Source organism: Anthonomus grandis, chromosome 7 (assembly GCF_022605725.1).
Source record: "Anthonomus grandis grandis chromosome 7, icAntGran1.3, whole genome shotgun sequence".
NCBI classification, from domain to species: Eukaryota; Metazoa; Arthropoda; class Insecta; order Coleoptera; family Curculionidae; genus Anthonomus; species Anthonomus grandis.
The window spans coordinates 35,835,292-35,848,381 of NC_065552.1; the positions used below are offsets into that span (position 1 = coordinate 35,835,292).

Consider the following 13,090-nt stretch of genomic DNA (forward strand, 5'->3'; position numbering starts at 1 on the left):
CTGTTTTGCCAACGTTAGTGGCTTTTTAAGGTTTTAGTCTTTTTAATGTCCTCTTTTTTTCTTTCAATACTAATTATTATTGTTTTAGGCCGGATGATGCTCTGAATAGAGCGAAACACGTGTAGCTTTAAGTAAATGTTGTGAGACCGTGACTTTGTGTTTTTCATTGTTTTTCGTCTCTTTTAATAAATGATCCTAAGAAAAAAACATTTTTACTTATAGGTATGTAATGTTAATGTGGTAAGAAAAGTTTCTTAAATTTGGATAAAATATTAATTTAAAATTATTAAGTTTTTCCCAAAATAATAAAGATTATCCTTAACCATGATTTGAGATTGTTACTGTGATTAAATATGATAAATTAATATAAATAACTACAACGTAAGGCCAAAACTTAGAAACAGCTCAATTAAAAAACACAGACCAAGAAAACATCAGACCAAAAGCTAGAATATACTATACATAATCATAATCTTACTTATTTTCGCATTTCCTCTTCCCAAAGTCCTTGTAAACAGCCTAAAACAACTTAATATCCTTCCATAAAATTTCCCGTGATACTTTTTTTCATGATGAACACATTTCGCATTCCCGAAATCAATTCCTGATGGCTTCAAAGTGGTTCTTTTTAATTTTTCACTCGATAATTCGCACTTTTTAACAGACCCCGGCACGTCGTGCACCGAATGCGAGAGACCGTACTTGAAACTTCGACGTTTCCGCAATTTTGTTCCACTTTTAGGTTGCTCCAGTAACTCTGGATTGTTGGCCACTCGGGCCAAAAACTGTAGATCCGCGCACGTAAAATTTCGACGGTCTTTTAAACGCACGGACATTTTGGTTGCTTAATATTTTCATACTTTTTTTTTTTCATGTGGTTAGCGTAACTCAAAAATATGCTATAGGAAACATTTCTTATTACGCCCACCAAAGGCTGCTTTTTATGCTTACTGGATTACAGAATTAGTATCACCCAGCAGCTTTTATCCAATATTATACGGAATAGGTCACGAAATATATAAGAAAACAAACAAGTTGTGCCCACTTAAACAGGAGAAAAATAACTAATTGTAAGCAAGTAATATGTAGACCCCTGTCAGTCCCTCTCAAATTGGGTGCGGGTGATGAGACTGTCGAGGTCAGTAAACAGAGGTCGCAAAACGTGTTATCGTTAGTCTTTCAATAAATAATAATACCGTGTGTGTGTGTAACTTTTTCAACGAGTTTTAACTAGATTTAGAGTTAAACAATCGTTTAGTTTGTCATCTTTCTCCGCTACATCCTATACAAATACAATGTAGGTATTTAAAAGAAATATAAAACCCAACGTAAATACCCACATTTTTAAACTAAAGGAGATTAAAATAAAACTGGAACATATATAGAGTTTTATTATGATTTTTTTGTAAAAACCAATGTAAAATTTAAATATGACTAATTTATTATGTCTATCCTATTCTTCAAAGTCATAATATTAAAAGTAGTTAGGAAATAAAACCTACACCAATTTTAGTACTCCAAATCTTCTAGCTCGTTAACTACATAATATTTTATTTGCTTAAAATGTTAATTAGAAAATGTACGGCGAAAATAAACATATTTATATACATCAAACAATGGACTATAAGATGAAACCTGTTTGCCATGGGATTTGCTTATTTCGACGCTTTAATTGAATTAATATTTGTTTTTCGCGTATAAAGTGGCCCAAACACATTTGTTGTTTGTTAAAACGTGAGTTTTTCAACAAATAAAATCGTGTGCATCATAAATATACAGTAAAGAAAATTGTGTGCTTTTTAGTTTTTTAGCTCCTTTCCTTTTTGATCTGACATCCCTGAACTGGCAACAAAACCAATAAATAAATTTTATCCCATTTTTTCGGTGATGTAGATATTCTTTTTGTAGTATTATTTATTTATTTCATTAAAAACACCACAGCTTGACAACCAACTACATATTAGAGATAAAATACATAAGCATTTAAGAAGTTCAATTTTTTTTTCTCAAAAAAAAGAAGTACTTTACCATATGCAATTCTAATAGGCCCAGAGCCGGAGCTATGCGGGCCATGCAAACAATATTGGATTCATATATTAAATAGTTATAAGTAAAGAAGAGTATAATAAATTTTAGAGGTTTGTAAGTAACATTTAAGATTGTCAGAGATAAAACAATGTTTATATCCTATCAGAAAAAGTTATTAAAACTGAAGGCTTTGAATAAATTATTATTTAGGACTTAGGTATTGATGGAGCTTTATTATATAACTGCAATCTTGTTGACAGCATACTTTGACCACCAGATATTCTCATCAGCTCAGTTGTGAGCATATTGGATTGTCTTATAGTTTTGTTTCTCTTGAGAGGAAGTTAATGTGATGTTAGTGTGAATATTTGAGTGTCTAGTATACATCAACAAGTTTTAAAAACAAATAATAGGTACATGTCTATGATTTTGTTTGGCTTATATGATTCAGAAGTGGGATGAAACACTTTCTTTTATGGTTCTGTTTTTGTAGAGGTTTTGTATGTCTTAGGTAGCTATTTTAAGTTTCTCTACAAATGATAGTAAGGTATGAGAGATAGTAAGGTAGGTGAATGTATTCATCATTTTACATTGAGATATTTAGCAACTCTGTTCAATACACCCACCGCAGGAGAGGTTTTCTCAGATACATGTTGAATATGATTAACCCAAGTCAACCTCTTATCTATGTATAAGCCAAGATGATTAAATCCAAATGATTAAATCAATTTTCGAACCTCTCCAGGAGGTTCAAAAATTGATTTAATCATGCATTCTTATTCGAAATAAGCCGAAATAACCATATCTCTACATTTTTTTAAATTAAATGTGACTTTATGATAGCATACCAAATCATGTATTAGTGTTAGATCTTCTTTTAAGGCATAATAAACTTAAATATAATTTATTCATGCAGAGAAAATATTAACACATAAACAACTGAAGTAGTTAAATCTTCCTTAAAAACTCGGTTTCATAATTATGTGAACAAAAAGAATTCCATTCATCTATAGTCTATAGCTACATTAAAAAACAAAATTACCATCAAACCTCTCTTTCTATATGGACCCTACATTTAGTTTTTTTTAGCCTAGAGTATAGTTCAGAATTGTGAACTTGGGATTTCGGTTGTTTTTGAAGCATTTAAATCAGACTGTTAAATTTTTATATGGTGTTAACTAAAGTATATAGTTTTTAGTTTTTTTTTAGTTTATCTGTTTTTTCAAAAGTCAAAGTCAAACGTTTATTGGAAAGCAAATTTGCTGTACAATTTACAAAGAATTCCTAAATTTTCAATAAACATATAACAAACAATTACAAAGTGTACTTAGAGGTACCTACAGTAGAAATAAAAGAAAATTAACCTAGACATTCATGCACCCAATTACAAGTCATTAAGGTTCTGCAACATAAGTATAAGATAGGTCAAGGAATTCTGTGAAAGAATAATTAGCAGATCTCAATAAAAATTTTTAATGACAGTATCAAATTCTCGTCTATTCAAGTTGTGAATCCTCAAAGGCAATAAATTATACATGAGCTTTCCATCATGGAAAATAGTATTTCTACTTAAAGTGCTCTGAGACTGAGGTACCTGAAGGTTTTATCTAGATTGAGTTTGGTAATTATGTATATTAGCCTTTTGTTGGTAGTTATTAGAATGACAGTGATGAAATGTTTCAAACAAAATAAGATCATATAGAGTTAGTATTTTGTAGTGTTGAAACAGAGGCTTACAGTGGTCCCTATAGTCTGCACATAATAAGACCCTAACAGCTCTCTACTGCAGAAGAAACAGAGAATGTAACTTGGTAGCAGTACAGTAACCAAAGAACAGGATGAGATTCAAAAAGGGCATGGTATACTTCTTTTGAGATGCCCGGGTTATTAATCTCCATAGCTACTATTCTTATTGCATAAATAGCTGATGATAGACTTTTTAATAGCTTGCTAATGTGAACATCCCTCTTTAAGTTTTGGTCAATTAGTCCCAGGAACTATAACTATACTCACCCACTCTCTGAACCAAACTATTATGAATTTGTAAGGATATTCTAGGAGAGTGTGTTTGGAAAAACCATAAATTTAGTTTTAGAAGTATTTAAAGCTAACCTGTTTTCATCAAACCAGCATTTTATTTTGTGCAAGTCCTCATTAATAATGCTCTACAGAAGAGATAGATCCTGCCCTGGCCAAAATAGACAAGTGTCTTCTGCAAAAAGATAGATCATTAGTATATAGTATAAACAGGAGGGGACCCAATAGAGAACCTTGAGGAACCTCATTCCTAATGATCTTAATTCCAGAGGACACCTCAGTTCGGCAAAGGCCTCTAAGACACACACACTGCTGCCTGTTCTCCAGATATGATGCAAACCAGTTCAGGGCAGCACCCTTGCATCCATATATATTAAGTTTTTCCAAAAGCATTTGATGATTAACACAATCAAATGCTTTGTCAAGGTCACAATACACTGCTACAGTCAATTATTTGTCATTAACACTCTTGTAAACATGCTCAAGTAATTGGTATATGGCATTTTTAATGCTTGTGTTGGCTCTGAATCCAAATTGTGAAGGTGTTATTATTTTATTCCTATCTAAAAATTTAGTAAGGTGAGTCTTGGCCAAGGTCTCCAGTATTTTAGAAAAAAATGATAGTAGGGAAAACTTTCAGAACAAGTGTGTTTCACCACCCTTGTGAATTGGAATTACCTTTGATGATTTTATTTACAATACCTCCAGAAAATGAGTAGTTTATGAGACTGGTCAAAACCTCATTCACCCTAAAATGTATCTGTCCTAGTAATTTTGGTCTAATTTTATCCAAACCAGAAGAAGATTTTTTTAATGTTTTTAATTATTTTAATTACTTCCTCAAGAGCAGTTGGTTTAGAGAAGAAACTATTAAGGGGGCTGTTACTTCCACATAATTTATTTTGTTAATGTTTAGCAGACAGCTGTTTTGTGGTGTGTTCAGCCAAGTTTACATAGAAGTCGTTAAGTTTTTCAGCAATCATTCCAGGATCTGATAATACCATATTATCAGCTACTAACATTTATAGTTGGGAACTTTGCTGTTATGTATACTTTTATAAAAGGTAAAAACATAAAATCTACAGAAACATTTAAATGACAAAGGTTACATGTTTCGCCTGACTAGAGCATCATCAGACCTATAATAATTAAGATGATGGAACCCGAAGAACAGAAAAGTCAACAAAAACTTACCATAACATAGATACACAAAACACCTAACATATAAATAACCAAAGCTTACAATAAAGTGGCACTATCTATGTACAAAGAACTTAACTAAACAATCAAATTGCCTTATACATTTCAAATTCAAATTCAAATAGTTTATTGTCCAACAGGAAAATTCCCAATTATAAGACAATCGAAATAATTAAAATTAAAACAGTACAAGTTATAAGCACCTTAAATAAGTAGTACAAAAAAAATAATATAAGATCCAATATAGAGTGATAACAAAATTTAAAATTTAGAACAATATCATAATTGTAAGAATATAAGACACACTAACCAAGTGATACAATCACAGAAAAATAATCAGGTATCATTCAAATTAAAAGAGGAACACATCCTTTTTTTAAAAACATATTCAGTGCTGCTAAAGATGTCGACATCTATAGCATTCATCTGATTATACCATGCACAAGCACGGCACAGTGGAGCTTTGCTGGACAAATTTGTTAAGTTAAGAGAGGGATAAAATATATGGTGCCTCCTTGTATTGGCAGGAGGAACAAATAGAGGTAGCCTCTCTAAGAGCTCAGAACAATCAATTTTATTATTGCAAAGTTTATATAAAAATATCTGACTAGAGAGAATAGTATTTTGCTTTAGTGACAAATAGTTGAATCTATTCAGCAAGTACTCCTATTTCACACCTCTTACTGGATATACTCCATCCAACTTAACAGAAAGCAACTTTAAGAATCTGCTCTGTACATACTCCAGTCTGTTAACATGAACATCATAGATGGGGAACCACAACATAGAGCCATACAGTAATTTAGACTTTACTAATGAATTGTACAATACAGTCAAGCTGGATATATTCTTAAATTGAGAAGTGGACCTTACTATAAACCCGAGGGATTTTAAGGCTGAATCAGTGACCTGTGCTACATGCTGGTTGAATGTGAGCCTCTTATCTACTTCAATGCCCAAATCCTTCATTGAAGAACAGTCTAGCAACTGAGAACCACTCAATATATATGGGCATAAAATCTCTTCATGAAGAATGGAAATTGTCATTTTTTTACATTTGTCACAGTTTAGGGGTAGTATTTCTTTCACACCATTTAAAGACCCTATTCATGTCCTCTTGCAGCTTCAGGCAGTCCAGCATAGTACGAATGATACGAAACAACTTCAAATCATCAGCGAATAAAAGACAGAAACACTCCATACAATCAACTAAATCATTAATAAATAGATTGAACAGCATTGGGGCGAGGTTACTGCCTTGGGGCGCACAACTTGAAGCCACATAATACTCAGACCAAAAACCATTAAATTCAACATACTGAAGCCTGCCAGTCAGATATGAGATGAAGAACTCCACCAGACAAGGATGAAATCCAGCCGAAGCCAGCTTCTGTGCCAGCAAAGTCTAGTGTACAGCACATCCAACTGGCTTTTCTGATTTATAGCTAGATATGCTGTTTCCAAGAAACAAGCCATATTAGTGACAGTAGTTCTTTTCTGAAAGAAACCATGCTGCTTTTCTGTAATTATGTGCTTAATTTGAGGAGACAATTTATCGTGGACACATATCTCTAAAGCCTTCAAAAAATAAGGGAGAATTGACACCGGTCTGTAGTTCTCTATTCTGCCATGGTGTCGCCACTCTTAAACACTGGACATATTTTAGCCTTTTCCACTCTTCCAGAAATGTATTGGTCTTGAGTGATAAGTTGAAGATTTGTAAGAGTGGTACAGCCAGGGCCATTTCAGAAATTTAACAATCATTTAAGAGTCTACAATTATTAAAGGTTATTAAAAACTAGATGGCCATCAAATTTGAACCTTTCATTAACACAAGACAGATCTGGGCTTTTGAAATTTTAAATTGTCGAAACAGTGGGCTGCCAATGCAGTTGTGGATATAGGTCACCTGATGGACCCGTCATGCCCCACCGGGGGTTACCAGGATGTGGGCTTTACTAATTATTACCATTGTCTCCAGCAAGTCTAGTTTTTTACTTTTATTGCACTGATGCAGTATTTTTATATTTTGACTGTCAGGAAAATTATGTTTGGAGTCGAGGAGGTGATTAGCAAATTCCAATCTGGGGACTGTGATATCAGTATTTTTAAATTTGTTATATTGAGCCTTGTGTTCACTAATCCTAGAAGAAATCTTGTTATGTATAGTTTCATACTAGGATTTTTTAACTTAATTGTATGTTTATGGATATTTCGTATAAGATAAATATTATTATTAAATAGGTATGTTAAATTATTTTATTAATTTATTTCTGAATATGAGAGGGAAAGATTATAATGGTTTAGTTTATCCATAAGTATAGGTAAAGAGAAATACTGTAAATCCTGTGTATTAATAAACATTTTGATTTAGTTTTGCTTAAAAAAAAAATTTATCTGGTAAGTACAATGAAGGTGGCAATTATTGCATTGATTTGGTGAACTTTATGTTTCTTTTGTCTTTTTTTATCAGTAATTTAATTTGTCAAAGCCATGATTCCAAATTCCAATAATATAAAATCAACATAATAGACATATTATGATATTTGGCTGCTTGTGAGTTGAGGAATACTTGATAATATAAAAAGTGATGATACTGAATAGTATTAAAATAAACTAATTTTCTTGACTTGGGAGTGGCCTATTGAACTAGGACACAAAATGATGGATTTTCTTTTACTGAATTGGCAATTAATGGCAATGGTGCCTCTTTATTGTAGATATAGTATGGAAGGATATTATGTTGGAGGAGAGGAACATGTCAAGTCAGCTAGAAAAAAAATTAATGACGAAATGCACTTGAAATAGGCAGGTCAGGTTAATTTTCTTAGATGGGGTAAAATTGTATGACAGGTGCAAAATAAGTTATACAAGTACACTAAGGGAAAGGAGGATTCGGTGACAGTAATTTAATAGAACCGTTTCAGTATTTTTTAAACATTTTTCTACAAAATGTGAAGTCACAACGATGAACGATCGCTTCGAGGAAACAAATGAACTTGATTGAAATTTGACAGGAGCGGCCATGTTGGTGCGCGCAGGCAGGAGAGAAAAAATCGTAAAAATTTCAGTTTTTTTAGGTACTTACTGCTGATTTTCATGCCTCCAAGGGGGGGATTCAATGGCTGCTTGTTGCCCTCAGCAAAGGACGTCGTTCTTGGCCGCCCGCTCATTCTTTTTAACCACAAGTCCCCGAAATCCCATACACCTATCACATTTCCTTTCCTAATAACTTCTTGTTACTTTCAAGCCCTCCCGCACAGTTTATTTAACGCGTACAATTACACTAATTAACGGCGAGCCAAATGCGATTCATTTCACCACTTGAATTTTTGTATTAAAACATTTTCCATTTTTCTTCACTGGGAACGGGCTTCACCTACCCAATAATTTTTTGGATGCTCAGACATTGACCCGATCGGGTGTTTCCGTGTCATATCGTGGCCAATCACGTCGCGTACGTAAAACACGGATCGACCCGATTGTGTTTTGCGACAGTCGATAAATTGCTTGACGTGACGTGAGCGTAGTAGAGCCGCATGCTTTTAGACATTTATGTAGAAATCTGTAAACGTGTAAAAGGACCGAAATATTTCTTTATCCCCATTCAAATACCTTTTTTTAGATGTTAATATTGTGCATATTCTTAAACGAATCTTTCTATTAGAAAATACTACCTAATGAGAGAATACCTACCTAATGTCATAACTAATATTTTGTCATAGAATTAAACATCAGTAGATTTATTACTTATGTAGCTCAGCTCAATTTATAATGACCAATTTACACATATAAATAGAACGAGAATTTATCCATAAATAAAAAATCAATTAAGGCAACATGCAACTGGCGCCATCTATTTGAACATGTAGTAAGGAAAAACAAATTTTGGGAAAATTATTTTTTATGACAGTGAAGTTTGACAAGTAAATACAGGTGTCCTAAGGTAGGGTTCACACGTTGTTATAAAGGATGCGCTTAGATCAAATAAGATATTTGTCTCTATCTCTTACTCTCTGTAGCAAAATTGTAATATTACAATTTGTTTTTGTTTATCCGCTTTAACAACAAATTACATAATATACAGGATAATATGGCATAGCAGGTTTTGATATTTTATATGAGCCGTTCAGCGGAAAAGTGGTCAAACTCCCTTAAAGTAGAAATTTAGAAAATTAATATTTTGCATCTGGATGAATTAAAAAATCACAATAGCATATTCTCTACTTTTTTGTTCATATTTATAATAACCCTGTACTAAAATTTCATATGGTAAACATTTTTACTGATTGCGCCCATTAATTACATTTTTGCCGCCCAATGTCATTCTTCCAGTAAGTTTTTTTCAAAAACATAGCGGAAAAGTGGTATAACTTGGAGAGTTATGTCACTTTTCCTCGTAAAAGTTAACCAAATTTCACGAAACTGATGAACCAAAGAAAAATAATAGCTGTAGTATGTTTACTATGATATCTATTACTGATAAAAGTGTTCAAAAAATATAGAGCTTGAAGAGCAAAACATTACTACTACTTATCTTACATACTAAACCTACAGTAAGGAGAGTAAGAACAAGTTATTAACCCATTTGACCCTGAAACTATATTTTTCCGAATTTGTATATTTTTTTCTTAAAAACGGTCAATAGAAGGTCCCATAAGTCGAGAAAAAATCACGATTTTCTTTTCAATTTCCAGTTTTGGAAAAAACGGCGGTCCTTTTAAAAGGACGGTAGGATAAAGGGCTACTATTAGAAAAATAAGTAAAGACTTAAAAATATGTTTATATATCTTACAAAATGCTTAGCAAAATACTTAAAAAGTAATTTGTATGATAGTCCACAAAACAGTTTTTTGGGTGAAGACCAACTTCACATTTTTGGCACACAAAATTTGCTTTTTTGTGGCACACAGCACATTTCCGCTGACTCTCGTAATATGTAACTAAATGATCTAGTCTATCGTAACGTGAGAATTGGAATGCAGTTTTTGGCAATTTCGAAGGTCCTCTCTTAGTTGTTTTCCTGTACGTTTTGAGCAGCTGTGTCCCTAGGTCCCTTCTAAACTGACGTTGGTCAAGAGTATTATTCCTATGGAGTTGCCACGAGTTTAGTGAGGCCATGTCTACACAGTGGGAAAATAACGGAAAATACCACTTTTTACCTCGTACTGAAACTCTATATTGGCTTATGTTTTGGTCACTACGGTCTACACCTCCCATATGTTCGTTGTATGCCTTGATCAATTGAGGCTGATCTATATAAACATGCTTTTTTTCAGCCTGTGAAAATCGTTTGACCTTATTTACTGGCAAAACTGAACATGCATTGGTGGCTAAAGTAACAACGCTGTTGTCATTCCATTTGCATAATGCGACTTCATTATCGACAACAGCACATTCAAATGTACCTCGTGTCTTTTTCTTCAGAACTGCCGCATTGCTAAATGGAGATTGTGGGATCAGGTTTTTACGTATAGTACCAGTTGCCTCGTTGTTTGATGTTCCTCAATTTTCGCTCCTTTAGAAGTGACAAAGATGTGAAAAAATTGTCAAAAAATATGTGAAAGGGCTGGTAAGGCATTTTCTGTAAAACATCTGCATATTGGAGAACAACTGACGCTCCCAAACCTAGGTGTTTATATTTGTCCGGTGTTTATAATTGTTGTCGACGCACCTTGGTAGGGATCAAAATAAACAATGTATCCAAGGCGTAGGGTACCTACCCAAAATTTATACCCTCACCTTATAGGCTTGCCTCGAATAAATTGCTTACCGCTATGTCTCCCAAATTACGGTATCATGGCCTCATCAAGGCTGTGATTCTTTTCAACTGGGGCATAATCAAAAAATTTTTTATTTAGGCTCTTGAAAAGAGGACGCAGTTTAGAGTACTTGCCTTTTTTATCAAGGGAAGTATTATCACTGCAATGAAGATTACTTATTATGAATTGAAATCTATCTCTGGAAATAGCGGCTAATATAAGTTTATTCTAGGTATCGTTGCAATTTTGCCAATACATATGTCGCCTTGGAACAGTTGTATATCCACTGACAAGTAACACCCCTATGAGGCAGTTTTTTGCTGTGCATAAATATTGGTAAAATTGCCAATTTCTCCTACCAAGTTCTCATCAAAGACAGCTTGAAAATATTTCCAGAGGGACGATTGCTTTGTGCAGTTTGAACTGATTGCCATTGCATAAACGTAGACTCTAAGTCTTTATTGAGAGTAGTCAAACGTCTTTATGTGTTTAGGTTGCAAAAGTGGACAACAGAAAGTGGATCGTCATCACTGTCCCAGTCGTCTTCACCTTCTATGTCAAATTCAATTTTCGCCGGGGCCCTTAGTTGCACTCCGGGTAAATTATTTGGTACTACATCGTCTTCAGCCCCAGAATCTTCATCGGTATCGCAGTTTTCGTTGGCATTTTCGGGTGGAAAAATTGTAATGCTCCAATTCCTCTAAGATTTCTGCCATTGTTAGTGGCTTTTTCCAATACCTGTAAAAAACCACATAGTACTATATAATCCTACCGTCCTTTTAAAAGGACTCGTTTAATTGAACGCTTCTGGATTGATCAAGAAGTGTGAAACATAACCACAAATATATAAAAAGGTTAGTATGTTATGTTATTTGTTAAAAACAATCAAAACAGGAACGAAAAAATAAACGAGTTTTAAAATATCTTACCTTGAGTCACTCATTGCAAAATCACTAGGAACACGGCGTGTTTTATTCGTCACTATCGATCCAAAAATTAACAAAATCCTAACGATCGCGATTGATCTTCTTTAAGATGTTAACTAAATATAATGTGACACTGGCGACATCTTCAAACCGTCAACTGAATCAGAAAAATACAGGTTTCTTTTTGAAATCCTTTTAAAAGGACGGTAGGCGTAAATGGGTTAAATAAATTAATCTTCATCAGAATCGGATAATGGACCACTGTCAACAGCATCTTCTTTTGTCAGTAAGTCCAGGATGAATCAGGGGACTGATGCTGAATCAGGGGAATCCACTGAAGAAGTTCTATCATATCTTTTTTCTTAGCTACAGTAACTGATCTACACACTACGTACCATAACACTAAAAAAACCTGACTAAACAAGAAAAAGCGAGTTTAATAGGACCTGGCGCGACATCGGAACAGCGTGGTGCCTTGACTTATACCACTATTCCTGCGAACGAATCCATTATGTTGAGAGGAATAACGTTAGGAAGCTCTTATCTTAGCTAAGTTAAAATTTGACTTATACCAGTTTTCGACTGAATATATTAGACCAGTAGAAACATAATTAATGGTATAACTCAAAAATTAAAAAATACTGACATATACCACTTTTCCTCTGAGCGGCTCATATAATCATTGCACTTTTAATAAAAATTATGGTGTTATACAGAGTGGTGATTTTAAAAAGAAAAGTTCAAATAAAGCTAAGTCCTAAACTCCTTAACTTTTGAGCTACAGAGTATTAAATTCTTAAGAAACTTTAATAAAAACTTTCTAGATATGTTTATGAGATTTAGCATACACCCTTGGTGTTTCAACACCGCTGCAGTATTTACAATGAAGACTAACCTGTGGCCCGGAGCTGGTTATGGCAGGGAAAACATTGCCAATGAAATCATTTTTACATCTTCTAGGAGTCGAGGTCACCAACAGTGTGTCCTGGCATGACCACGTTGCCGAGGTCGCCAGGACGGCTTCCAAAAAACTCGGAGTGCTTTTGAAAACGAAAAAACTGTATACACCAGAACAGCTGCTGACTCTTTATAAGGCTCAAATACGCCCTTCCCTTAAATATTGCTCGCATATCTGGA

General features: G+C 33.8%; 1 protein-coding gene across 5 annotated transcripts in view; it reads right to left on the minus strand.

Moving 5' to 3' along the window:
- The window catches only part of LOC126738978 (protein kinase shaggy), a 66,555-nt gene extending 57,883 nt beyond the window's left edge, over positions 1 to 8,672 (minus strand). The window contains exon 1 of one of the 5 annotated variants that reach the window (XM_050444494.1): positions 8,354 to 8,672. In XM_050444494.1, the coding sequence (XP_050300451.1) occupies positions 8,354 to 8,438 (85 nt within the window). In that variant the 5' untranslated portion in view covers positions 8,439 to 8,672. Of the gene's footprint in view, positions 1 to 478; positions 1,029 to 8,353 lie in introns of those variants that run through there. The other 4 variants (XM_050444496.1, XM_050444490.1, XM_050444491.1 and 1 more) reach the window with 4 other exon arrangements.
- Between the last annotated feature and the right edge of the window lie 4,418 nt (positions 8,673 to 13,090).